This window comes from Chionomys nivalis, chromosome 11 (genome assembly GCF_950005125.1).
Source record: "Chionomys nivalis chromosome 11, mChiNiv1.1, whole genome shotgun sequence".
Lineage (NCBI taxonomy): Eukaryota > Metazoa > Chordata > Mammalia > Rodentia > Cricetidae > Chionomys > Chionomys nivalis.
The window spans coordinates 6,044,082-6,071,692 of record NC_080096.1 but is presented as its reverse complement, the minus strand read 5'-3'; the positions used below and the strand labels follow the sequence as shown (position 1 = coordinate 6,071,692).

The 27,611-nt window shown below is 50.2% G+C and overlaps 1 protein-coding gene across 1 annotated transcript; it reads left to right on the top strand.

Moving 5' to 3' along the window:
- The first annotated feature begins 312 nt into the window (after window positions 1-312).
- Eno1 (enolase 1) lies at window positions 313-11,877 on the top strand. The gene is made up of 12 exons (XM_057784506.1): window positions 313-469; window positions 3,046-3,139; window positions 4,844-4,939; window positions 5,994-6,052; window positions 7,981-8,050; window positions 8,131-8,264; window positions 8,758-8,980; window positions 9,739-9,936; window positions 10,344-10,545; window positions 10,832-10,940; window positions 11,046-11,104; window positions 11,482-11,877. The coding sequence occupies exons 2-12, from the start codon at window positions 3,055-3,057 to the stop codon at window positions 11,549-11,551; spliced, it is 1,305 nt and encodes a 434-aa protein (XP_057640489.1). The 5' UTR covers window positions 313-469; window positions 3,046-3,054; the 3' UTR covers window positions 11,552-11,877.
- The last annotated feature ends 15,734 nt before the right edge of the window (window positions 11,878-27,611 follow it).

Sequence of the window (27,611 nt, the reverse complement as noted above, 5' to 3'; positions counted from 1 at the left end):
GCGCCGCCACACCGAGTGCGTGCGTGTGGGACTCGGAGTACGTGCCGCGGGCCGGAGCCCGCATGCCGGCCGCGCCGCCCCGCCCTCACCCAATTTCGTAGACCCTCAGCGCGGCCCCCGGGTCCCAGCGGGAGGCTCGCCCGGCCACCCGACAATGCCACAGGCCCAGCCAGCCACGTCTACCCCCGCCCCCGGGCCATCGCCCCCAGTCTGTGCAGGCCAAGCGGACACCTCAGTCACATTCTTCTACTGGAGTGACAGCACTGACGACCAATGCCCAAGCGGAGAGAAAACAGGGCGGGCCCGCAAGGAGAAGAGTGGGCGGGGCTTCCCGAGCTGCGCTCAAAGTCGGAGTGGGAGGCGCTTAGACCAGCTCGGCACCCGGGTCGCGCGCACGTCTCTCTTGAACGCTCTCCAGGGTGTGTGCAGGAACCTCTGTGCTCTTCCTCTGCGGCACGCCGACTGCCAGGTAGGGTTCGGGTGCCCCTTGGAGACCGTTCGCTCACGAGCGAGCTGTGCTGGGGAACCCGGTGGGCATGGGCATCCCTTAGCCTGGGTGCGAGCCGGGCATCCGGGGAGCGCTCGGGTCAGCCTCGTGGAAGGTCGCGGGCTCTTGGAGGGGGTGGGGTGGGGAGGTGCAGGCCCACCTGTTATTACCCAGCTACAGGCTTGCAGTTTAACTGGGCTCCCAACCAAGCAACAGCAAATACAAAACACGGTTGATCGCCGCCCTGGGGAGTAAAGTGCTTTTCTCCCTGTAGCTTTGTGGGGAAGGCTTTTGAAGGAGGGAAAGACTTGACCTCCTGATGCTCATGAAAGCCCTTCATGAAATGGAAGGGCCAGAAACCAAGATGCCCACGAGGCAGAGCCCCCTCCCTCCCCCCCGACCTTCTGCATTGCCTGCTAGGGCTGTGTCTCTTGGACCACACAGTCTCGCGTCATTGGGCAGGAGTGGTCCAGCCCATCTCTGCTTCGGGATACTTCTCACTGGTTAGGTGCTTGGACTAGAGGAAATTGCAGCAGTCCCGTTGGATAGTTGGGAAGCCCTTAGAAGACCTCGCCCCGGTTAGGAAAGAAGGGGTGCGGGCTTCCTGGGTGGCTACTAGCCGGCCATGAACTGACTTAAGATGTGTTAAGAAAACTTCCTGTTCGTTCTGGCCTTAAGCAGCGTGGTCCTTTAGCTTTCGAGCTCGGTCAGAGTCGGCCTGGACTGAAGCCCTGACCTCTAGGTCCACATTTATGACCCTGGTCCGGCGTTCGATCCATCTAAAAGACCTAGAGGGTGAGATTTTATCCTGGCTAAAGACAGTTGCTGCCCAGCTTAAGGATCCGAGTCAGATACGTGCGGGGGAAAGAGAGAACCAACTCTTGCAAGTCAGTAGTCTGACTTCCACAGTGCGCCATACCACGTGGGCGCTCCCCCGCCCCAAGTAAAGAAGACTAAAGTGTCTTTGAGCCAGGCACATAAACCCAGCACTTCGTAGTCTGCAGCAGGAGGATCACTATGAGTTCGGATCAACTTGGCATACCTAGAACGTGGGGTTGGGAGGACACAAAGAAGAGAATGGTATTTAAACCCAGCCTGGTCTAGGTTAAATGTGCTTGAAGCCTACAGAGTAGTGGTTGATGTTTTGTAACAGGGTAAAAAGTAGATACTTTTTTTCATAAGTATATAAAGATCCTTTGTCTCACACAAGACAAAACCACAGAAGTGACTTCTCAGTTGAAACAAAAAGATGCTTTTGGCGCTTCAGCCCTTGCCAGGGAAGATGGGGGGAACCCTGCCAGATAGTGGCTTCTGAACGCTAATTTGGCTTCAGGGCTCATCCAGGTTAGTTTTAAAGGGTCTTTGGTAAATTCCTTTCTTGGAAAGCCTACTGGAGAAAAAGTAGAGAATGGGCACTCTTTCAAGACCGTTGTCCAGTAGCTTCCTCTCAGGATGTGTTGATTAAACCTCCTTGGTGCTCTTAGAAACGTTTCCTAATAAAATAAAAGTGTCAGAGACCATCGCCATAGCGGAAATATGGCGGTGGGAATTGAACCTAGGACCGCCCACGTGCTAGGCAAGCTAGCAGACATGTGCCACCAGATCAGAGAATGTCGGTGCTGATGTTCACAGACCGAGGAGTTAGGTGTTGCTGGGTTTCCAAGTGCAATTTCTTACTGGTTATCAAATCTCCATCAACTGAATGTGCTGTTACTATGGTTACAATGCTATGAGTTAGGCCTTTTCCCTAATTTTACATGACTTACCCTGTGACCTCCCATCACTGTTTCATCCTGGTTCCTTCTCATCAGGCCTTGTGTGAGTGAGCCAGCACATTGTATCATCCAGCTGGAGGTTTGATTTTTTTTTTTCTTTCTGTTTTTTTATTTACACTAGTGATTGCAATCTCTAGCCTTTTTATTCTTCCTCTTCTACACCCTGGTCCTGACGGATACAACTCCGGCGGCCTTTGAGCATGCTAAGCACACGTTTGCTGTTGAATTGCCACCACCTCCACCACAGCTCTGAGGAATGTCCCCCAGGCAGGGTGTTGAGCGCGCCTCTGAACACTAAGCCCCTCCTTAGCCTCCAGCCTGCTCTCGTAGATGAGCCACAGCCCGCTTGGGTTCGGAGAAGAGTTTGCAAGAATCGTTCAGTCATGTGGTCATCAGGCCTGACTTGGAGTGCCAGCCCCTTGGCCTGATTTTTTTTTTTTAAGGTTTATTATATATACAGTGCTCCTCCTGCCAGAAGAGGGCACCGGGTCTCATTACAGGTGGTTGTGAGCCACCATGTGGTTGCTGGGAATTGAACTCAGGACCTTTAGAACAGCAGGCAATGTTCTTAACTGCTGAGCCATCTCTCCAGCCCCTTGGCATGATTTCTAAGGACTACTTTTTGCTGCTTTTCAGCAGGTCATACTACTGCCCTCCCCACAGCTTCTTTAATAAGCAGCCTTCCTAAACGGAAGTCCAGCATCCCTCAGAAGTGATCCCTTGAATTAATGTTCTGTGTTATGCTTTATAGAAAAATATTAATTGTTTTTTTTTTTTTTACAGAAACAAGCCATGTCTATTCTCAAGGTCCACGCCCGAGAGATCTTTGACTCCCGTGGGAATCCCACTGTTGAGGTTGATCTCTACACCTCAAAAGGTATGTTCCCACTTTTCATAGTTTCTTCTACCACGTTCCATTGAGAAATGAATGGGGGCAGGGGTGGCAAGGCAGCGTCCTATGCACGCATCTCTCTTCTCAGCGTTCCCTCTGTTGAGACTGCAGGCATGGGCCACCATGCCCAGCTCTGCTCCAAGGTGTTTAGGGCAGGATGTGGGCCGGGTGGATCATCAGGGCAGAGAGGTAAGTAAAGCCAGGGCTTAAGCCCTTGTTCCTAAAAAAGGACCATCCTTTGGTTGTTCAGCTGGCTGTGATCAAATAAGCAGATGGCAATAGGACAGTTCCCTCTAGGATAGAGATGAGGGGCAGGGGTGGTTAGCAAGTGGGGCTTTGGGACAGCCCAGAAGCTCTTTTTATGACTTAAGGGACTGGGAATATAAGCGAGAGACGACTTGCCTAACAGGTGGGAGGTCCTAAGGACAAATCACAGCATTGCAAAAAGAAAAAGCTTTTATTTTAAGGAACTGGATGGGTGTGGCAGCTAATGCCGTTAATCTCAGCACTTGGGAGCCTGCTGCAGGAGGATTGCCAGTTTTGAGACTAGAGACTAGCCAGGACTACAAAGCAAGAACCTGTGTTCTCTACTCAAGGACCCCTGTGTTGGTGCAGTTCTGTGTTCAGAGATGCATGTCGTGGGAAAGGGACCTGAGGATGGTGTGTGTGGTTCTGCAGAGCTCACCAGGACTTGCCAGTCAGAGCTGAGTCATTGTCTTAGTCACAAGTCTAGCTAGCACCAGAGCCCAGCCCTTCCTGCCAGTCCCCCAGAAAAGGATCCTCACATCCTCAGCAACAGCTTGTGTGTGTGCTGCAGGGCTCTGAGCTGAATCCTAGCTACTTTTTTTGTATTAATATAATCTTAATGTTGTCATTTGCCAGGTAAAAACAATATTTACAATAATTAACTTGTTGATTTTTTTTTTTTTTTTCCCCATAAGGTTTCCTGTGTGTGTAGGCCATGTGGTTCTCAAACCCTGAGTCCTCTTAGGTGCTATGATTATGGTTGTGTGGTCCAGTGGTTGGCTTAATATCTTTAGAGTAGCTGCATTGGGTCCCTTTAGAAGGTGGCAGTCATGCAAGCATGAGACATGAGCTCCAATCCCCAGCACCCACATAAGAAACTGGGTCTAGCGGGGTACACCTGTAATTATAGCACTGGGGACAGACATGGAAGGCTTCCCTACAGTTCACTGGTCAGCCAGCATCACCTGGAGGCCCCAGGTTCATTGAGATCCTGTGTCCAGGAAGACACATGGTGTCAAATCTACTCCAGTCTTTTTTGTCTCAGCCCTGGAGGCAGAATTGACCCTTGTTTCATCTACGTCAGAACCCTTTGGATGTTTAGGAATCCGGGGCGGGTTGCAGGCAGGCTAGCAGGCAGGTCCCTCAAGGGAGACTCCTGAGAGCCTACTTGATGGGTCTGTATTAGAGTCAGTGTAAAGAATGGTCTGGAGGATGTCTAGCTGATGAGGAAGCAACAGCACTTGTGAGGCTAGATGCTCTGACTGAGAGGGGCTTGGACCTGAGCTGTAGGTCTTTGTTTTTGGTAGTTGTGTTTGCTTTAGTGTTTGTTGCTTTAGTATTGACTCCCAACACATGGAAATTCTGCTGCCTCGCCCTCCTGTATGTTGGGATTACAGGCATGTGCTGGCATTTCATAGTTGATTTTTCCTACCTCTATGCCAGGTCTCTTTCGGGCTGCCGTGCCCAGCGGTGCCTCCACTGGCATCTATGAGGCTCTGGAACTCCGTGACAATGATAAGACCCGCTACTTGGGGAAGGGTAAGTCTAGGAACTCATATCCCACCAGCCCTCCTTGCCTTTCTCTGGGTTTCACTCCTGTCATTGGTGAGCGCTGTTACCACATTGGAAAGTCAGCAAGGTAGCTCACTGACACCCACATTGCCAAGCTTGGAAACTGGGCGTGCGAACATAAAGAGACTTATCAGTCTGGGCTTTGGAAGCTACTCCCGTCTTCAGTGGGGAGAGGTGTCTGCCTTCAGTGGAGGCACTCAGACAGTTTTGTGGTCTGCTTTTCTGTTGCCTGGAGACAGGCAAGGCCTGTGTGGACCAGCCCCAGTCCTCTGGCTGCATGCTCACTGACCTGACACCTTGATGTGGCTGTCACCATCTGTAAATGGAATCTGCTTGCTCAAGAGCCAGCAGAGCACCCAGAATTAGGCCCCGCCTTCATCCCTGGGGCAGTATTAGCCCTGCAAGGCGTGGGGGTCTTTCTAAAGAATTGGGGAACAGGATGTTAGTTACTGTGACCAATTTTGGAACGTTAGTGGTGTTGCGGCAGCAAGGAAGAGAAGATTGTGTCTGCTGGACTTTAAGAGCCCCCCCCAAAAAAAAGACCTCTCTAGAGCAGAGCAGCCCAGTGTCGCTGGAAGCTGACATCCAGGCTCCCCTGCGGCCACTTCCCTCACTTCTTTCTTCTGAAGCCTGTTCTCTCCTGAGTCTCTTTTCCCTTCTATTCACCTCTGCTGGGCAGGCGTCTCAAGACCTGTTAAGTATGTTAATGAGTTCCTGGCACCAGCCTTGTGCACTCAGGTAACACGCCCTGCATCCTAGGTGTGCAGCTGGTCTTCCCAGTGCATGGTCTTGAACTAACTGTCCCTCGGATCATTCTGGGCTGATTGCTCTTGCGTGGCTCTAACCCCCCGGGTTCTGGTTCCTAAGGAAGAGCGCTCAGACTGGGCCAGGAAGCCTCCCTCTGGCGGAAGTGGGGTGGGGGTTAGTGTCCTGTGGAGGACCCACAGCTCGGTGCTCCAGCAATGCTGCTCACGCCTGCATATTGTAATACTGTCAGTAATTTCATGATTGTTCCTTCTAGGTGTCTCAAAGGCTGTTGAGCACATCAATAAAACTATCGCACCTGCTCTGGTTAGCAAGGTAGGACCCACCTTCCCATAACCACTGTGGATCAGTGCCACCAGAGCGAATCCCGGGGCCTTAGCTTATTCTGAGAGCTTAAAAGTTGAGGATTTCTTTTATGCATGAGTCTAACCGACCTGCTGCCTGCGTGTGGCTGCTGCTTCTGATGACACCTGAAAGTGGTTGGGAATGGGGCGGAGTGGAGGTGGGGAATACTTGGCATAGCTCCCTATGCTGTCTTGACCTTTGGGAGGCCATGGTCCACATTTGAATAGCAGCTTTGTGGGACATTGTCCATGGTAGATACCAGACTTTGGAATTTATTGCCCTGTTGGGTTGGCTTAGGTACTGACTGGAACACAGGATGGGGTTCAGGTGATAGAGATGCCAGGAGCCCAAGTTGTGGAATGTGCCTGCAGTCTGGGTACTTGGGAGCTAGGCAGGACTCCATCCCCGCCCCCTGTGGTATTTGCATGCTGCATGCCAAGCCCTGATTTCAACTCTGTCCCTGCTTTTTTAAAAAAAATCCTCATTTGGTGGAGGGTGGCCCAGCAGAACAGCATTTGCCACACTTCCAGAGGATTTGAGTTTTGTCCCCACACCAAACTCCAGCCACCACTTGATTTCCACTCCAGGGACTCAAAGCCCGCCCCCGCCTCTGCAGTCTCCTTCATGCACAGCACACATTCAGACAGACACGTGATTTTTTTTTTCTCATCTTAGTTTAGCCCAGTCTTTCAAGCCAAGGTCAGACTACAAATCTGGTGTGGGTGAAATGGGTCTGGAGGTGACTCGGGGAGCAGTTGGCCATACCCACTTCCTCCTCCTGTTCAGTATGTGCCATCCTGTCGTTTGTCCCTAGCTAAGCCGCCCTAATGCTGTAATTGGTCCTGCCTGTTTGGTCTCCAGACAATTGCTCATTACAACTCTGCCTGTGCCCTCTGCTCCAGTCTCCTGGGCAGCGCCTTGAATATCTTATTCTCTGTCCCTTGGTTCCCAGGCCTTGCCCTCACACTTGCACCCTTGGTGGGCTCTCTACTTGAGCAACTGCCTCCTTTAGCATCGTCTGCCAAAGCACTGAGACGTCAGAACGCTCACACAGCATTACGGGGTTGTAGATTTTCTCCCATACTTTTTTTTTAAAGATTTATTTATTATGTATACAACTTTCTGCCTCCATTTATACCCATACGCCAGAGGAGGGCGCCAGATCTACAGATGGTTTGGAGCTGCCATGTGGTTACTGGGAATTGAACTCAGGACCTCTGGAAGAGCAGACAGTGCTCTCAACCACTGAGCCATCTCTCCAGCCCTCCCATATTTCTTATATGAACACTATTTTACAGAATAATGTGATTATGTGTGTGTGGGTTTACATGCATCTATATTTATGCACCACATGCATGCCTGGTACATGTGGAAGCCAGAAAATAGCATCAGATCCTCTGCAACTGGAGTTGCAGACAATTTTGAATGGCCACGTCGATTCTGGAAACTAAACCCTTATCAACCAAATGTTTTGATGGATGATCTGGACATTGAGTGGAGATCCTGTCTGTTTGACATTGATCAACAGGGGCAGCCTTAAAGGAGCCTCAGCAGGGCCCTGCTTGCTTGACTAAACAGTAAGCCTTACTGCTTGGCTTCTAAGAGCACCTTGTTTATGGTGATAGTTTATGCCGCACAGGGCACACACAGCAGCCTTGTATGCCTGACCTTGACTCCCTAGGTAGACTGTAGTCTGTTGTGGACCCAGGGAAATGCCTGAAGCCGCTAATTAGGACAGGTCAAATGTGGCTTTGTTCTACCTCGTTCTCTTTGGAGCTGGGGGCTGAGCCAGTCTTAGAAGCTTAGGAAGCCCCTTGCTAAGCTCTGGGCCTGGGATTCAGACCTTTCTAAAGTGCTGCTTGGTGTGAGAGCAGAGCTCAGGTGTTTCTCCCCTGTAGAAACTGAATGTGGTGGAGCAGGAGAAGATCGACAAGCTGATGATCGAGATGGACGGCACCGAGAATAAATGTGAGTGCCCGTGCCCGGGGGGCCTGTGTTCACAAGTGCGGGTCTCATGGCTTCCGTTCACCATTGCTATTTTATTCCAGCCAAATTCGGTGCCAATGCCATCCTGGGAGTGTCCCTGGCTGTCTGCAAAGCAGGTGCTGCAGAAAAGGGGGTGCCTCTCTACCGCCACATCGCTGACTTGGCTGGCAACGCTGAAGTCATCCTGCCAGTCCCAGTGAGTGACTTGTTAGAACTTGCTAGAGGTGTCCCATTCCAATTCTGTTGCTTGCTACAGAACAATGCTTGAAGAAACAAATTTAGGGGAAGCTTGTTTTCCACACGACTCTAAACACATCCATCCTAGCAGGGAAGTCACGGCTGAAGTGTATCAGCACAGGCAGAGGCAGAAATGAAGCCAGGCAGTGGTGCGGTGCTGCTGCATGCCTTTAGTCTCAGCACTGTTCCGTCTAAAAACCAGTCTTAATCTGTGGGATGAGTCACTGCGAGATTCCAGACTAGAAAGGGCAGTTGAGCTGGCATTGCTGGCACGCACCTTTGACCCTAGTACTCAGGAGACTGGCAGGTGGGTGCATGGATGGGTGACTTTGAGGCCAGCCTGGTCCACAGAGTGCAGTTGAAGACAGCCAGGGCTATATAGTGAGACCTGTTGGGACGTCTATCCATGGCTTCCCTGGGCCGGCAGCACAGCGTTCCTCTGCTTCTCCCAGGCTTTCAATGTGATCAATGGCGGGTCTCATGCTGGCAACAAGCTGGCTATGCAGGAGTTCATGATCCTCCCTGTGGGGGCGTCCAGTTTCCGCGAAGCCATGCGCATTGGGGCAGAGGTTTATCACAACCTGAAGAATGTCATCAAGGAGAAATATGGGAAGGATGCCACCAATGTGGGTGACGAGGGCGGGTTTGCGCCTAACATCCTGGAGAACAAAGAAGGTAAGCACTGAACTGTATAGCACTGTCGCCTCATACCTGCCAATTTGGGGACGGGATCAAGAGCTTTGAGTGTAGGTTTTTTTTTTCCCCCAGTTTCATGGGGGTGACTTGAGAATGGTCCTAGTTCTCTTAGAGCTGGAGTTACCCAGGGGGTGCTGATGATTGAACATGGTTTCTGGAAGAGTAGCCATTGCTCTTAACCACTGAGCCATCTCCAGCAAGCCAGTTGGTCCCATTTTAATTTTGTGTGTATGTGTACGCGTTCACTCAATTCTTGCACTTGGCCTGGGGTATTGAACTTGGGTGTTGGGTCTGGCGACAAGCACCTGTACCAGCCGTATCTCTGGCCCTCTGTGGCCTCTTTGGCCCGTTTTAAATGAGCTTCATTGTGCATTCACCTTCTAGCTGCCGAGGTCATTGGCAGGTGTCAGGAGCCTTTTGTCTCAGATCTTGGCAGCTTTGACTTGAGGTGGCCCTTGCTGAGGTTTCCCTCTTGGATTCCAGCCTCCGTTCTATTTCAAGCCAGTCCTCAGAACAACTGATCTCAGTTGCAACTGTCACTCTCACTGCAACTGCATCTTCGCCAACACAACTGTCATGGCATAAGAAGGAGTGTTAGAGATTGCTACTTATGGGTCCGTGGTCCCTCACCAATGACCTTTTGACCCAAGCAGGAATGAGTGCCTGACAACCTGAAACTCACAGCCAGGACAGTCCCCATTCGCACCCGTTACCCACCTTTGCCTCACTCTTTCCAGCTCTGGAGCTGCTGAAGAACGCAATTGGAAAGGCTGGCTACACTGACCAGGTTGTCATCGGCATGGACGTGGCCGCCTCTGAGTTCTTCAGGTCCGGGAAGTACGACCTGGACTTCAAGTCTCCTGATGATGCCAGCAGGTACATCACCCCTGACCAGCTGGCTGACCTGTACAAGTCCTTCATCCGGGAGTATCCAGGTGAGTCCCCTGTTCTCTCTTTATGCCGACTGCAGGGGTCTGGGACTGTAGTGATAGGTCCAGACTGGTCATGGTTAAGCCAAGACCTTAACATACTCCTCATTCCCTTTATTTTATGTGCATTGATGTTTTCCCATGGGTGTTGGGACCCCTGGAGCTGGAGTTGTGAGCTACCGTGTGGGTGCTGAAATAAAACCCAGAACCTCTGGAAGAGCAGGCACTGCTCTCAACTGCTGAGCCATCTCTCCACCCCCATACTGCTTTGTAGAGGCAGTTTTGATCAATGTCAGCTTGTGCAGACCTTAGCTTGGGTCGTCCTCCTGGTTGAGCTCCCCTTTAAAGAAAGACAGAAAGAGGAAATGGTGCCTGGGGACCACAGCCCACCTGATGACTCGTCCTTTCCCTAGTGGTGTCCATCGAGGACCCCTTTGACCAGGATGACTGGGAAGCCTGGAAGAAGTTCACAGCCAGCTCGGGCATCCAGGTGGTTGGGGACGATCTCACAGTGACCAACCCTAAGAGGATTGCCAAGGCTGTCAGTGAGAAGTCCTGCAACTGCCTCCTGCTCAAAGTGAACCAGATCGGCTCCGTGACCGAGTCTCTGCAGGCGTGAGTAGCCGGTGGACAGGGCTTCTGGGACTGTCAATTCCAGGTGTCTGTAGAGTATATGGTGGTAACCAGAGGGACACAGCAGTGAGCACTGTTGCCTGGTCCTTGGTCCCTGTGGCTTAACTTTGCTACAGAGACCAAGATGTTTGTCTCTTTGGGGGCTTGATGCCAGGGTGTGAGCATGAGGGTGAGGATGTCCTTGGGCTGTAAGGCTGCAGAGGAGGAGGGACGGGTACCGAGGCTGCGGCTCAGTACATCACATGGTCTGACTTGTGTCCTTTCTTAGGTGTAAGCTGGCCCAGTCCAATGGTTGGGGCGTCATGGTGTCCCATCGCTCTGGAGAGACCGAGGATACTTTCATTGCTGACCTGGTTGTGGGGCTCTGCACTGGGCAGGTAAGCACTGCCCGCCTGGGTTTAGTTGTAGGTGGCTCTTCCCCTGTGGGAGAGAATGCTGGACTTTTTTTGTTCATAATGATGGCTTTTCCTTTGTCCCTCTAGATCAAGACTGGTGCCCCTTGCCGATCCGAGCGCCTGGCCAAGTACAACCAGATTCTTAGGTAAAGATTCAGCAGGGAGACAGTGGGTGGGCGTATTCTGTTGGAAGGCCATGCACAGACACTGGTTGACAGTGGATCACAAAGCAGTTGTTGGCCTGTGTGGTGCTGCCATCTCCTGGTGGAAGACAGAATAGCTCACCTTTGAGGGTCTATCCACTTAAGAAGCTGAACACTGCCTGGGACAGACACTGGTGCTCCTTTCAAACCTCACTCTGCTTTCCTGCTGTGACAACGGGAAGACTCAAACTCATGGCAGTCCCCTGCTTCCACTTTCCATGGGTTAGAGTTAACAGACTGGGCCAGCACACCCTCTGCACCGGGAGCTGACTTTGTGTTTTGTTTTGTTCCCCTCTTCTCTGACCTCTTTGTTTGCCAAGAATCGAGGAAGAGCTGGGCAGCAAGGCCAAGTTTGCCGGCAGGTCCTTCAGGAACCCCCTGGCCAAGTAAAGTGGATGCAGATCCCTGGAGCCACCAGCTGCTTAGACCCCGACCCTGATGTCATCAAGGCGGCACAAGGCAGGCCCAGTGCTTGCCCCTCCCATGCCACTGCTTCCTTAGTCGTCTTGAGTCCGCCTGACCACCTGGAGCCCTGCTGGAAACCCCAGCTTTGTAATCATGTGACTGGTCCGAATCATTGTCACCTCACTTCCAAGCTAGTGTCTGGAACCCAGTGTAATCTCTAGGGTGGCCACAGAAAAGACCCCTGCCCCAGCGGTTCTACCTGCAGAATAAAAGCCTCCATGACCTGTAAGCACTGCCTGTGAGTGGAAGGAACAAATCAGGGTCCCCTGGAGTCCCGTGTGTAATTAATTTTCTGGGGTAAGAAAGTCTGGAGGTTCTGGGTCCTCTCTCAGGACCTGTACATCTGTCCTAAGTAAGGACAGCTGGAGCAGGGAGGGAATGAGCTGCCGGGCAGAAGGAACCAATACAGGCTTGACCTAAATATGTTTTGATAGGATCCCATCAAAAGAGATGACCAGCCAGGCGGTGGTGGCGCACACCTTTAATCCCAGCACTTGGGAGGCAGAGGCAGGTGAATCTCTGTGAGTTCGAGACCAGCCTGGTCTACAAGAGCTAGTTCCAGGACAGGCTCCAAAGCCACAGAGAAACCCTGTCTCGAAAAACAAAAAAAAAAGAGATGACCAGTCGTCGTTGGGAAGGACATGACTACAGTAATTCATATGTGAAGTGGGAATGGCAAACACGTGTCATGGTGGGGGAAAATCACTTTTTTAAGTCTTCATTAATCCTTTAATCCCAGCAAGAGCAGGCCAGCATGGTCTACGAGCCAAAAGGTGGTTGCTGAAGACTGAACTCTTGACCTGTGGTAGAACAACAGGGCTCTTGCCCTCTTTAGCCATCTTTCCTGCACTACCCATGATTAAAAGTTCGTGTGTTAAAAGCCAGCCAGTGCTGTGCTGCATGGTAACGTTCTGTCTACTGTGAGGAGAGCATCTCACTCAAAGGTATTAAAGGCGTAGGAGTCAGGTGCACCTAGCTACATATAAAATCTTAATGCTCTTAAAACCAGGGTGAGTAATTGTATTTAAAAGGGGGCTGGAGAGATGGCTCAGTGGTTAAGAGCACTGCCTGCTCTTCCAAAGGTCCTGAGTTCAATTCCCAGCAACCACATGGTGGCTCACAACCATCTATCTGTAATGAGGTCTGGTGCCCTCTTCTGGCCTGCAGACATACACACAGACTACTGTATACATAATAAATACATATTTTATGTATATAAATATTTATGTAGATATAAATATATATAAATAAATATATAACAGCGCCTCTATGGGGCGCTGTTAGTGGCTTGTGGACCATGTAAGCCATTCAGACATCAGTAGCTGTATCCATGCAGACTCAGGCTTCCCTTTGTTTTGTTTTGTTTTTTTCTAGTAATGGGGAAGTTGCTTAGTGGATCAGGGACCTTAGGCAAACACCCTTCACCACCACCCCCACACATACACTTTCAAATAACAGGGAAAGCTTCCCAGCACCTACCAGGCAGCCATCCTCCACCCAGCCACAGATAGCTTTGGTGCAGCGCCCACACCTGTGATTTCAGCTCGTGGGAGGCTGTGACAGGAGCATCACTAGGCTTAAGGCTGAGTTTCTGCAGCCCTGAAGTGGGCTTGCAAGATGCCATTGCAATGGCTTTCAGTTTGTCTTCAGGGTGCTGTACACTCAGACCTGGAACCAGGCTGACCTTGAACTCAGATCTGTACAATATGCCAAGCAACTTTTTAAAATTTTAGATGATGTGTGTTTCTGTTTACATATGCACGTGTAAACATTTGGGAGGAGGTTAACTTCTGGGACTGAAGTATCCAGCTCGTGAGCTGGTGGACATAGGGGCTACACACTGAACTCGTGTCTTGAAGCATCTGACTGAGTCACCCCCAACCCCTCGGCACTGGGTTTTTTTTTCATGACTTACTGGAGACTTTTTAAAAATTTATTATGTATACAATATTCTGTCTGAGAATTGAACTCAGGACCTTTGGAAGAGCAGGCAATGCTCTTAACCACTGAGCCATCTCTCCAGCCCCCCTGCAGACATTGCTTGATTGCCAAATACTACCACTAAGCATGTTAGATTTATTCTGATTTATTTCTATGAATGTTTGCTGTCATGTATGTGTACCACATGTGTGCCTGGTACCCATGGAGGCAGAAAAGGGCCTTGGGTCATCTGAAACTGGTAGTAAGCTACCATGCAGGCGCTGGAATATTCTCAGGCTGGACATGTGCACACTGAGGCAAGGGAGGTGGTGACTAAGCTTCCGGACCCAGAACTAAGGAAGCACATTCCCGCCCCCAAACAGGGCAGAACCTTTTCCTGGGGGCCTGTCCACAGGAGGACAGGCCACATGACTGCCAAGTTTCCATGAAGCCATTAGGGAGACATTTATCACAAGCCTGGGGTCTCTAGACCACATGAGTTTACAGAAACCCTTCCAAGCAGCCCCAGTGGAATTGCTAGCTTCTATGCTTGTTCGGTGTTTTTACCCGTTTCTGTCACAAAACAATTCATTTGCTCTCTGTGGTTTTAGCACAAATTCCTGGGCCTCTGGCCTTAGAACAAAATTAATTGTCTAAAGCAGTGATCCTCCAGCTTGGCCACGTGAGAATCTCTTAGAGGATTCCTTGCTCAGGCCTCATCCCTGAATCCCCTCACTTCCCCCTGGAGTCCAAGGCTTTGTTACAAACAGCAAAGCTTAAAATTCACTAACAAAGTCAGTGGTCCAGGAATGGTGGTGCCTGGGCAGGGCTAAAGTGTCAAGCTTGGAAGGAGAAATGGGAAGCCACCAAGCCTCCATGAAAACCCCCTGAGGCAGGAAGAAGGCCTCTGAGTCCGCAGAGCTGGTACCCCTGAGCAAGGGCTGTATGGGGAGCCTGTGCCTGGGCAGTGGATTCTGAGCTAGGCCTGAGGATGTAGCCAAATCAGCCCTCTAGAGTAGCCTGGATCCCAACATCTGCTTCCCCACCTCCCGCCAGAGACTAATTGCAGCAGTAGCTAAGGGCACAGAGCAAGTGCAGGGCTCTAGATGCTGACGTTGCCACTACCCCCAAGTGCTCCTTTTACCACAGATACTAAGTGCATCTCTCATCAGCTTAGACTGCCGTTCAGAATAAAACAGGCTAAACAATCAGATACAGTATCCCATGAAAGATGAATGAAGCCTTAGGGGTTTTTTTAAACTGTAGACAGGCTCAGCAGGTCTCAGTACTTCATTTCACCCTGGGTTTCTGTGAATATTTCTACTATTCTACTGCTTGCTCGCTCTTGCTCTCCCTCTCTCTCCTTCTCTCCCCCCTTCGTGTGTGTGTGTGTGTGTGTGTGCGTGTGTGTGTGTGTGCGTGTGTGTGTGTGTGTGACTTTATGCCTAAGTGACAACCAGAAGTTAGTTGCCATGCATATTGATTGTATGCAGATTTGGGGAGGAGGCAGTGCTAGGGGTAAAAGAGGTATATTGTGTTTTAATAAATAAACCTTGCCTGAAGATCACTGCAAAGCAGCCACACTAGTCAGCCATACAGGCCAGGCAGTGGTGGTGAATGCCTTTAATCCCAGCACTCGAGAGGAATATGCGACGGGAGGAGACAGCTCTCAGCTCAGTCTCAAACAGGATTTGTGGAGGCAGGATTGCCCGTTTTCAGTTTGAGGTAGAGGTAAGAGTCTGCTTTGATTTTCTGATACTCCAGGTTTTCATTAGCCGTGTTACAAGGGTTGGAGCCAGGGCCTCCCACTGGTGTCAGTGTGCACGTCTGTGGTCGCCATCTTCTTCATGGAAGTTTCTGGATTCTTGAGTACCTGGGGACATTTTCCTGAAACCCACTACATAGATGTACCAGAAATGTTAGTGGAATATTCTGTCCCAACCCTGCAGACAACAGACTGCCTCTCTTATCCAAACTTTCTTTCTCCATTTCTGTTTTTGTTTTGGAACTTAAGTCACCCAGGCCGGCCTCAAACCCCCACGATGCTCCTGCCTCAGCTTACCAAGGGCTGGGACCCCAGGTGTAAGCCCTGCTCTTCACCAAGTTTTACTTTTTCTTCCTTTAAAAAAATATTATTGGGCCGGGCGGTAGTGGCGCACGTCTTTAATCCCAGCACTCGAGAGGCAGAGGCAGGCAGATCTCTGTGAGTTCGAGGCCAGCCTGGTCTACAAGAGCTAGTTCCAGGACAGGAACCAAAAGCTATGGAGAAACCCTGTCTCAAAAAAGCAAAAAAATGGGCTGGAGAGATGGCTCAGTGATTAAGGGCATTGCCTGCTCTTCCAAAGGTCCTGAGTTCAATTCCCAGCAACCACATGGTGGCTCACAACCATCTGTAAAGAGGTCTGGTGCCCTCTTCTGGCCTTCAGGCATATACACAGAATATTGTATACATAATAAATAAATAAATATTAAAAAAAAAAGCAAAAAAATTATATATATATATTATTGGGCTGGAGAGATGGCTCAGAGGTTAAGAGCATTGTCTTATTATTATTATTTATTTGTTTATTTTTTATATTTATTTATTTATTATGTATACAATATTCTGTCTATGTGTATGTCTGCAGGCCAGAAGAGGGCACCAGACCTCATTCCAGATGGTTGTGAGCCACCATGTGATTGCCGGGAATTGAACTCAGGACCTTTGCAAGAGCAGGCAATGCTCTTAACCGCTGAGCCATCTCTTCAGCCCCCTATTTTTGGTTTTTTGAGACAGGATTTCTCTGCGTAGCCCTGGCTGTCCTGGAACTCACTCTGTAGACCAGGTTGGACTGGAAGTCAGAGCCCCACCTGCCTCTGCCTCCCAGGTGCAGGTGCTGGGATAAAGGTGTGGGCCCAGCAGCTCTAGCTCGCTCTCTTGCTCTCTCTCTCTTCCTCCCTCCCTCTCTCTCCTATGAGTGCCTGCATAGCACAAATTGCCTGTTTGGTGCCCTCAGAAGCCCAAAGAAGACATGCGGTTCCCTGGAACTGGAGTTGCAGGCAGTTGTGTGCCGCCTGATGTGGTCGCTGAGAACCAAACCTGAGTCCTCTGGAAGAGCAGCAAGTGCTCTTGACTGATGAGCCCCGTCTTCACCACCTTTCCTCGGGGACCACCCTGCCTCCCTGGTGGGAAAACCACTCCCAGCTCCGCCCATTGTTGCTTTAACAGCTGTACTAAGGTATGATTTGCATCCAGTAGCAAGTATTCACCTTGACTGCAATTTGACATGTTTTAACAAATACACAGGCCCGAGCGATGGCTTAGTTGTTAAGAGCACTGACTGCTCTTCCAGAGGACCCAGGTTTGGTTCATAGCACCCACAAGCAGCCCACAATCATCTTTAACTCCCTGGTTCCAAGAAATTCTACACCCTCTTCTGGCCCCATTGGTGCACAGACATACATGCAGGAAAAAATACCCATACACATAAAATACAAATGAATTTTCAAATAAGCCAATAGACTTGAGGAAGTAAGCAGCAACACTGTCATGATGGGCCCTTTGCAGCATTTTTGGAAGAATACCATGCCCCAGCCCTGACCCAGGAAGCCTACCTTGCTTGGCTTTCTTCTTTGACATTTGTATGTGTGTGCATCAGAGCCCTCAGGCCAGGAGACGGCCTCCAGTCCTCTGGAGCTGGAGTTCATGTGGTTAAGGGCCATCCAGCACGGGTGCTAGAAACTGAACTAAGGCCTTCTGGAAGAGCAGTGCTTTAACTGTTGAGCGGTCTCTCCAGCTTTCTAAAGTAATAACGGCTTATTACTAGTACTATTCTTATTAATTTCATGTGAAAATAACAATTTCTGGGTTCTTTGGTTTAGGAAATGAGTAACACTGGTCCTACATTCCCAGAGGCCAACAAGCAGTCACTTACTCTGGCAGCTTTGACCCACCTCTTTGCTTGCCTTGATAGGTACCTGCCCAACCTCCAGGGTGGTATGTGTGAGTGTGCGTGTGCGTGTGTGTGTGAATGAGTGTGTGGGTGTGTGCATGTGAGTGTGTGTGTGAGTGTGTGTGTGTGAGTTAGTGTTGGGGGTGTGAGTGTGTGTGTGGGTGTTCATGGCACAGGGTAATGTGTTAGAGTTGATTCTCTTCTCCTACCATGTGGATCCAGGGATGAAACTCAGGTCATCAGACTTTGCGGTAGGTGCCTTTACCTCTGCAGGCAGAGCCCTCTCTCCTCTCCCACAGCCCTCCCTCAGCTCTTCCTCAACCCTCCCTCCTTCAGCCATCTGTCCACCTTCCCTCTCTGCCCACCCTCTCTCAGCTCTCTCTCTCTGACCTCTCTAAGGCTTGTAAACCTGGAACCCCGGTCTCCAATCTATGCAGGTGGAGAGCTTCCCAGTTCTTGGCTGTTCTGTAAGGCTCTCTCCTGCCGAGCACTGGTGAGCTCTGGCCCTCCAGGGTTTCTTCCCCACAGACGACTGATGTCTGGTGCCCAGGTTGAGAGGAGCCCCTGCCCTTGTAGGCACTGACTGTGGGTCAAGCACTACACTCCTCAGATTCCCCTTGTCAGCTCTCCGGGAGGCCAGCCTGGCATTCCGGCTGCAGAATAGCTAAGCTTGGTAATCAGGGCTGCTGTCCATGGGGGCCAGGATGATAGCAGACTCATCTGCATATGTGACCTAAGACAGTAATTAAACCTGGGCGCCCCCGGGGTGAGAAGCAAGCACATTAATTCCAGAGCAATTAAAAACCCTCTGATGTCACCATGCAGAGCCACCGCTTCTGAGACTGGCACCAACTGATGACAGTCACCTTCGGGCTCCCTCATGTGGCCACCAGACAGCCACACATGTCTAAGAAGAGCACGCTTAGGCCTTGGGGCAGCAGTTCTGCTTGAGCACCAGCCCTTTTCCGGGTCCTGACACTGTGCAACGCCACTGCTGGAAAAACAAGACCAAGATGCTTTTCCTTGGCAGTGGCAAAACAGAGACGACAGGTGACATTTTGCCAGCTTCGGATTTTAGCGAGTGCATCAAAAATGCTAACTACATATATATGCTGAGACTCTGGAGGCGCCAGGTTCAGCTGCAGCTCTGACTCTTCTGCTAAGTTCTGGGGGCTTCAGTGACCAGGAGGTCTCAACCCCTTGTGGAGTCTGAGTGTGCCTGCAAGTTATTGCGTTCCTAGATGGAGGGCACTGTCCTTTGCTGCTCTGAAAAACACGTTCAGCATAAGTGAGCATACTACCATCCACTCAAATGTACTTATGCACTCAGACCCAGCAACTCGCCCCTCTGCCAGGGGAAACAGCTAATGTCACACACTGTCTTTTGTCTATTCTTCCTTTGTTACAAGGTAAGCTCTCTGAGACTGTGCAGTGCTCAGTGCCATGGTTCCCAGACTAAGAAAGGCACCTGGAGCACAGCAGGTGTCCCAGTGAGCAAATAAACAAACCTCCAGTCCATTCCTGGTGGCTTTATGTGCGGCAGAAGGCCCAGTCATCCGTGCCAGAGGAAGTCTATGTTTTGCTTGTATGTTTCTTTGGTTGACATTATGAGGTATGATGTCTCATGTTGCCCAGGCTGGCCTTGAACTCACGAAGTAGTCAAAGAACACTGCCTCATTCTCATACCCAGCAACCACATGGTGACTCACAACCATCTGTAATGAGGTCTGGTGCCCTCTTCTGGCCTGCAGGCATACATGTGTATATAGAATATTGTATACATAATAAGTATATAAATAAATATATATTAAAAAAAACAGATGCAGACTCCCCAGTCTGTGAGGACTCCCACACGCACCCAGCATGCACAACACTTTGGTTTTGTTGAGACAAGGTGGGCCATGGACTGACTCCCTGTGGCTCCCTTGCCCCAGCCTTCCCAGTACCCCACTCATCTCAACTGGCAATTGCAGCTCTCCCCCAGCCCTCATGCCAGGGGTTGAACTTGAACTCTTGCATATTTAACTCTTATATTTAGCTCTGAGTCCTTGAGTTAAGTTTTGTACAAGGTATTACACATGTATGCCCATATCCTGATACAATTTGTTGAAGAGAAATCTGAGGGGCTAGAGAGATGGTTCAGTGGTTAGAGAACTCACTGCTCTTCCAGAGGACCCAGGTTCGATTCCCAGCACCCACATGGTGGCTGACAAATGCCTGGAACTCCAGTTCCAGGGGATCTGACACCTTCACACAGATATACACAAATAGAAGTCTGAATTACTAAGGGAAGTTTTTTGTTGTTGTTGTTGTTTTGGTTTTTCGAGACAGGGTTTCTAGCTCTTGTAGACCAGGCTGGCCTCAAACTCACAGAGATCCTCCTGCCTCTGCCTCCCAAGTGCTGGGATTAAAGGCGTGCGCCACCACCGCCTAAGGGAAGTTTTAAAAGCTGTTAAACAGACAGCATTTTCAGAGACTACTCAGAGGTCCTAGCTACTGCGGTACCTACTTGCTCACTTAACTGTATTTCTTGTCATTATTTATTCCATTGTAGAGGGCTTGCCTAGAGTGTGCGAGGCTGTGGGTGAGTGTGGCGGTCAACAACTGTACCCCTGGCTCAGACACAATGATTTTCTCAGCTCACAAGCTTGAGGCAACCTGGCTAAGCTAGCAAGACACTGGTGAAAGAAAAGGAAAGGACATGGGGTTCCGGAGAGATGGCTCAGTGCTTAGAGTACTGGCTGATGTTGCAGAGGACCCAGGTTTGATCCCCAACCCCGTGTGGTGACTCACAACCATCTATAGGTTAGTTCTAGAGAATCCGATGCCCTCATCCAGCCTTCATGGGCACCAGGCTCCCACACGGTAAAGACATGTTTAAAAATAAACTTAAAAGAAGAGGGAGGGGGAGGGGAGGAGAAGGTAGGAAAGAGGAGAGAAGTGGAGGGAAGGGCAGAACAGGGGAGGGGAGGGCCAGTTGCTGGAGTGGTCTGCTGTGGGACAATGGTCTTATACTTTGAAGATTTGTCACCTGCATTTTAATAAAACGCTGACTGACCAGTAGCCAGGCAGGAAGTAGAGGCGGGGCCACAAGAGCAGGAGAATTCTGGGAAGAGGAAAGCTCAGTCTGCAGTCATCACCCAGACGCAGAGGAAGCAAGATGAGAACACCTCACTGATAATGGTACCAAGCCACATGACTAACACAAATAAGAAGCCTGAGCTAATAGGCCAACCATGATGCCCATGATTAATGTAGACCTCTGTGTGTTTCTTTGGGACTGAACGGCTTCAGGACTGGGCGGGACAGAAACCTCTGTCAACACAGTGGTCCCATGGTCTTCTCTGAGTTTAAGACCACGGTCACCAATACAGAACCAAGACTCCCTCTCAAACACTTGAGGGCTGGAGAGTCAATCCGAGGGACCCTGAATCCTTCAGAACTTTCTGCTGATGCAACTTCAGACCTCTGGCATCCTCCTTTTAAGCCAGTGGTCAGGCTAAGCTCCTCCTGCCTGGGCTCCAATTGGCCACCAGGGGGCAGAGTAGAGCCGCCCTGAACCCAGGGCCTGGGAGGCTGCCTGCTGGCTAGCCTTTTCTGGAGCTTTTCCCAGCCCTGTTCTGTAGCTCCAGCAGTTGGCACAGGTTCGCCCTTTCTGGTATTGGACTGAGTCTATCCTTGGCTCGCTGGGGCTCGGAGCCAGGGTGAAGTCAACCCAAAGCCTGGAACAAAGGTCAATGAGATGAATAGAGCCGTCTTTGGATAAAAGAAAATTCCTGGACAGCATGTCCTTGTCAACACCTAACCTCTCCAGTGTTAGCACAGATGCCGTGGAAGGCACTGTGCCGCGAGATGCAAGGTAACCCTTCTTCCTTGGCTCACTTTGATTCTTTGGCCGGCAGGGAGGCAGCTCCCAGCTATGGTTCCCCGCTAGTTGTCTTTTGCTCTCTGCCTTTCACGAACAGGCGGGAAGGCAAGGAAAGTAGAGCGAACTGTTGGATCCAGCTGCTCCGCCACCAAACTCCACCAGCCCCAAAGAAGCCAAACAATCCAGGTGCTAAGCCGGGCCCTGCCGTTTTCCCTCTAGCACAGCTGTGTTTGGGGATGCCAGCCACATGCCAAGAAAACAAACAAACCAAGGCTGGGCAGGGCCTTTCCGGGGACTGACCTGATTCTCAGGATCTGAGCAGGACAGACACAGCCAGGAGTCCACCTGCCTGACAGGACCAGAGGGCTCCATGCCAAGGCACTCATTTGGAGGGCCTCACAGACCCAGAGTGCAGCGTGTCTCACACACATCCTGCAGCAGCTGAGAGCTGCAGCGCCTGGTCACAGGGTCATTCAGAGAGAATCATTCACGCCCCAGGAGGCAGGGATCCTGAATACCTGGCTCAGGAAGGGACAGCCTGAGGTGGGTTCCCTCCTTTTCCTCATTCTCTCTCCTCCCCCACTTATCTCTTTTCACAGACACAGTAAGAAAACACCCCTGAGCTGACAAAGATAAGATCACAGGAGATAGGAAGCTCCGGAGATTTTCCTTTCCTGTCTACTGCTCCAGACTCCTTTGAGATGGCAGATGGATGCTTCTGTTACGCTTGTGTCTTATTTTCTCCTTCCTGAAAGATGAAGAGCCCAGCAGCGTGACTGGAAATAGCACAGAAGGAACAACGAAGGACCATGCCCTGGGCTAATGTATTCCCCACCTCACTGAAAGTGCTTTGACCCAAGAGAGAGAATGACTTCCTGCAGCACCCCCACCAGCTCTTCAGCAGTTAAGTGTCGACCGCCTTGACGGGTTACTCTGTCTAGGGTCTGTAACCCGCCTGGCTGGTCAGTTATTACAGTGTCATGGAGAGGTACCACCTGAAAGACATGGGCTGGTGAGAAGAAGGAGGCTAGGCAGATTTGTCGAAGCCTCCGTTTATTAGAGTCATGGTTACAGCTTATATAGCCCCTGGATGAGGAGCTTGGGGGGCTGGGGCATGGGATCTTGCCACGTGGTCCACACCGGTCACATAGGCCAAGAGGTTACGATCAGTCAGGTCACGATTCCTCTGCCAGGAGTTCACAAGTTGACACACCTAGTTCTCTGGATAATTGGAGTGTGAGGCAGGTTCCGCTAACAGATAGCTCTCTGTTAACAGACAATTTGGGTGTGGGATAGGCTTTGTCAATAAAACAATTCTCAATACAATTGGGAAGTAGAGCCCTCTGCAAACATCTCAGGGCAATGCTCCCTATAATAATTTTGGTGGGGACATGGCTCCTGAAAGTTAAGCACCCTTGCTAGGCACACGATCTTCTGATGAGCTGCATTCCATACCCAGGGGTGAGTTCCAAGCATGACATTGCTTTATGGGGCTGCTGACTTAGAAGTTCCCAGGAATGTTCAGGTGGTGCCTGAAGGACATGGGCTAAATAATGAGGACAGCGTCAGAAGAGGGTGGAAATTGGAGTCTGCCTGGTTCCTGGCTTTACAAGGAAGCTTAAATGCCCACTCAAAGAGGCTTCAACCCAAGGCTGGGCTGTAACTCAGTTGGTAGAGTGCTTGCCTAGAGAAACCCTGGGTGCCATTCCCAGCACCACAGAAACCAGGCGTGGGGCATAAACCCAGCTCTCAGGAAGTGGAAAGAGGAGGCTCAGAAGTTCAAGGTCAAACCTTGCAGGCTTTTAACCCCAGCACTAGGGAGGCAGAGGTAGGCTGATGTCTGAGTTTAAGGTCAGCCTGGTCTACAGACTGAGTTACAGGACAGTCAGGGCTATATAGAGAAACCCTGTCTGGAAAAAACTCCAAAACCAAAAACCGGTGTTGGAGAGATGACTCAGTGGTTAAGAGCATTGACTGTTCTTCCAGAGGACCCAGGTTCAATTCCCACATGGTAGCTTGCAACTGTCTGTAATTCTAGTTCCAAGGCACCCAACCTCCATGGCAAAATATCAATGCACATAAAACAAAAATAAATTTTAAAATTTAAAAAAAAAAACAAAATAAAGTTGAAGATTATGCTCAGATACACACAAGGTTTGAGGCCAGCGTGGGATATATAAGACACTATCTAAAAATTAATCAATTAATTAAAAGGAGAAGGGAAAGGAGGCAGAGGAGCTGGCAGGTACGTGAGGGCAGTAAAGTCACAGAAAATGAATGGAGGTGTTCCTCATCTACATCAGCTCCTGAGCACCCAGTCTGTGCCCCGCGGATCGTGAGTCTGTTGGGCCATCTTTCTGGCTTCCCATCTGTTGCCTCCCACCTTCCCCCGGAGCCTCCAGCCCACGTGAGCAGGATGAAGTAGTGGCTCTGCCCTGACACGCCAACATGTGGGTCTCGGAGCCAGATGGTGCGTTCCGAGCCCACAGAGCAGCAAGGATGACTCAGCATGTGTTCGGATTTTTGCAGGGCAGAAAGCTCGCTCGTTACCGGTTCCTGCCTACCCATCTGCTGTGGGTGGGAGATGGTTGAGTGTGTCCTCCAAGGGTGCTGGTGCTGGAAGCTTGGGCATACGCAGTGTTTGGATGTTGAGACTGGGGGAAGCTTAGGAGGTGGCTCAGTGAGTAAAGGCGCTCACCGTCAAGTTTGGCAACCTGAATTCTGTTCCTGGCCTCGCGTGGTGGAAGGAGTGAATGAACTCCCAAAGGTTTCCTCTAACTTCCAGACGTGAGTCTCTCTTCCCACAATTAAAAAAAAAATGTAATTTAAAAAATTTAAAAAGAGGGGTCTGGAGAGATGGCTCGGGGATTAAGAGCACACTAGCTGCTCTTCTGGAGGTCCCGAGTTCAATTCTCAGCAACCACATGGTGGCTCACAACCATCTGTAATGAGATCTGGCGCCCTCTTCTGGCCTGCAGTTGTTCATGCAGGGCCCTCACATGCGGAAAAATAAGTAAATTTTAGAGTAGGAGTGACTAGGTCATTGGGAATATGCCCCTAGGAGGGCTGTGCGTGTGGGACAAGCAAAATTGCCAGCACCGCCCCCCACATTCAGTTCAACACTATTCCCCGGAGATAGACAGCATCAGATCCCACAGTTTGAGACTTCAGTCCCCCAGGAACTGTTAGACCATCAGAAACCCTGGGTTCCAGAACCTCAGTTACAAATGGAAATCCCCACATTCCCCTCCTCAGGTAGCATCCGCTCCCTAGACCATCTCACAGAACTCAGGAAAACACTAAGCTTATGTTTCCTGGTTTGCCATACAGGATTTTTACGTAAGGGTACAAATAAGTAGCCAGAGAGACACAGAGAGTGGGGATCCTTGAGGCCTCTCCAAATGCACCCTGTAGGGAAGCTGTCTAACCCTTCCCCCCAATTCTACTGGCTTGCGGTGAAACTCAGACCCTCGTACAAGCTGGGCAAGCTCTCTACCACAGCACTACTCATGTTTACAGACTAGCTGCAGAAAGCCGAGTCGTCGGCTGGAGCGCTCACTACTCCTGACCTCTGCCACATTTTCACCAAGGACGTGGCGCAGACCTCTGCCACATTTTCACCAAGGACGTGGCGCAGACCGCTGGGACAACCTGCTCTTGTTCAAGGTCGGCGAGAGGATTTGTTTTCAGTTTGATGATGGTGATATTTGTATGTAAGAGCACCGTGGTGCGCATGGACCATGGAGCATGAGAAGGGGACAGAGGGCGACTTTTGGGAGTCAGTTCTCTCCTCCTCAGGGAATTCTGACTATTGACCTGAGGTCACTGGGCTTCTCTTGTTAGCCGGCTCCTCAGTCCAATAATTAATTTATTTTAAATAATGCTACTTATTCTAATGTATGTGGGTGTTTTGCCTGCATGTATGTCTATGCATCACATGCATGCCTGTCACCCGAGGAAGTCAGAATGGGTATTGGATCTCCTAAAAAACAAGTTACAGATGGTGTGAGCTGCCGTGTGGGTGCTGGGAATTGAACCCAGGTCCTCTGAAAGAATGGTCAGTGCTCTTAACCACTGAGCCATTTCTCTAGCCCCCTGGGAATTTCTTTATAGTCAGCTTTAAGACAAAAAGGCAGTGCAAAATTATGGTCTGTCTTTCAGAAGAGAAAAGTTTTTGTTTTGTTTTGAGACAGGGTTTCTCTGTGTAGCCTTGTCTCTCCTGGAACTCACTCTGTAGACCAGGCTGGCCCGCCTCTGCCTCCCGAGTGCTGGGATTAAAGGCATGCTCCACCAGGGCCCTGCCTCGACCTTGGCAACTGACAACTCTATTCAAGCTTGACTCAGGGTCTAGCACATGAGAGACAAACTCTCCCCAGGGGACACACTCCTAGTCCCCAGCCTGATGTGGATTAATCATCCTGGTCTGCACCCATATCCTCAGTGACAATATTGCAGCACTGTCCTTCAATACCTCAAGAACACCTATTGGAGTCTCTCCGCAGGAATGGAGCCCAGTCTACCCAGGAACCTCTAAAGAACACCTGTAGGGCCGGGCGGTGGTGGTGCACGCCTTTAATTCCAGCACTCGGGAGGCAGAGGGATCTCTGGGAGTTCGAGGCCAGCCTGGTCTACAAGAGCTAGTTCCGGGACAGGCACCAAAGCTCCAGAGAAACCCTGTCTCAAAAAACCAAAAAAAAAAAAAAAAAAAAAAAGAAGAAGAACACCTGTAGGCAAAGACGCGCAAAGTGTCCCGAGGCTTCCAAAGTACACACTGAATCCCAAGTGGTACTCTGCTCCCAGGAAGACGTCGAGGAAGGGGATCTATATTTGTAGGCGACAGCTTTGATGTTCTCATCCTTTGTTAGCCAGTGGGGTTTCGAGTCTGGATGTGAAAAGGGGATCACTGCTCTTTTTCATGACTGGTTTCCAGGGGCCTTTGGGTAGATTCCCAGTGATCTGGCTGGCCTGTCCCCCGTGCATTTTCCAGTTCAGGGAACTCATAAGCAGATTTTAGTCTTTAGGGTGATTTATTGCTTTTATGTGAGGCCCTTTAGAAGACGTAAGCTCTTTGGATTACTTTAAAAGCAAAATGTTTTTATCATGAAAATATAAGATCCCCTTTGTGTGTGCCGCCCCACCCCCACTCCCATGAGTGCCTAGAGGCCAGGAGGGGGACTTCGGGTGCCCTGCTCTGTAGCTCTCCGATCTTATTCCCCTGAGACAGGGTTTGTGATTTAACCTGGAGCTAGGCTGAGGCCATCAAGTCCTGGAGATCCTCCTGTTTTTGCACCTAGCACAGCACTAGGGTTAAAGGCCTGTGCAGCCACATCCAGCTTTTTACGAAAGTGCTTTTTCCGTGAGAACTCTTATCTACCCAGCTATCTCCTCAGCTATCTCCTTCTACATTTTTTTGTTTATTTATTTTGTTTTTCTTGAAACCAAGTCTCTTGTCGCCCAGGCTGGCTTCAAACTTGCTATGTAGCTGAGGATGACCTGGAGCTACTGCCCCTGGAGTTCTGGGGTTCCAGGCCGGTGTCATCATGCCTGCTTTAATGGGGTGCATGCTACCAACCGAGTTACATCCCCATCCCAGGAAAAATCCTATTTAGGAAGTGTTTCAGCTGTCCTTTATCATAGAAAATCAATTATTGCCGTGCACAAGGGGGGGTGGCTGGGGGTGCAGTGTAGTTGGTAGAGTACTTGCCTAGCACCAGTGAGATTGTGGGTTCAATCCCCAGCATCATTTTAAACTGAGTATGGGGTATATTCCTGTCATCTCAGCACTCAGGATATAGAGGCCAGAGGACCAGAAGTTCAAAGTTATCCTCAGCTACATGGGCTAACCTGGGCTACATGAGATTCTGTCAAAAAAAATTATAAAATTAATTGTAAATCAGCCTTGTTAAGAATCAGCCAAATGATCCTGTAAAGACTTTAACCTTTTAGATAAGTACTGTTAAATAATGAACTGTAAAATATAGATCAACTTAATGTGGGATACATAATGATCACGGGAACGGGCTTAATAGCCTTGGCATGCATCAGAAAACGTAACTTCTGTGACATTGAGACGAGACGGCTTTGGACCCAGACCAAAATAATTTAATTAAGCTGTGATATTTTACCAGATAAACTTCAAGAGTGAGGCATATCTGTTGCTGCAGGGTATAAATAGAAGACCGAGTGGGGGGCTGGGGAGGGGACAGGCAATTAAGTCCCACTGTGGGGAGGGGTGAAGGGGTCCAGACCTTGGCTGGTCATTAGC

Coding starts and splice junctions, on each gene's coding strand:
- Eno1 (XM_057784506.1), top strand. CDS start 3,055: ATGTCTATTCTCAAGGTCCACGCCCGAGAGATCTTTGACTCCCGTGGG. Junction 10,546..10,831: donor GTGACCGAGTCTCTGCAGGC/GTGAGTAGCCGG, acceptor GTCCTTTCTTAG/GTGTAAGCTGGCCCAGTCCA. Junction 11,105..11,481: donor AAGTACAACCAGATTCTTAG/GTAAAGATTCAG, acceptor TTGTTTGCCAAG/AATCGAGGAAGAGCTGGGCA.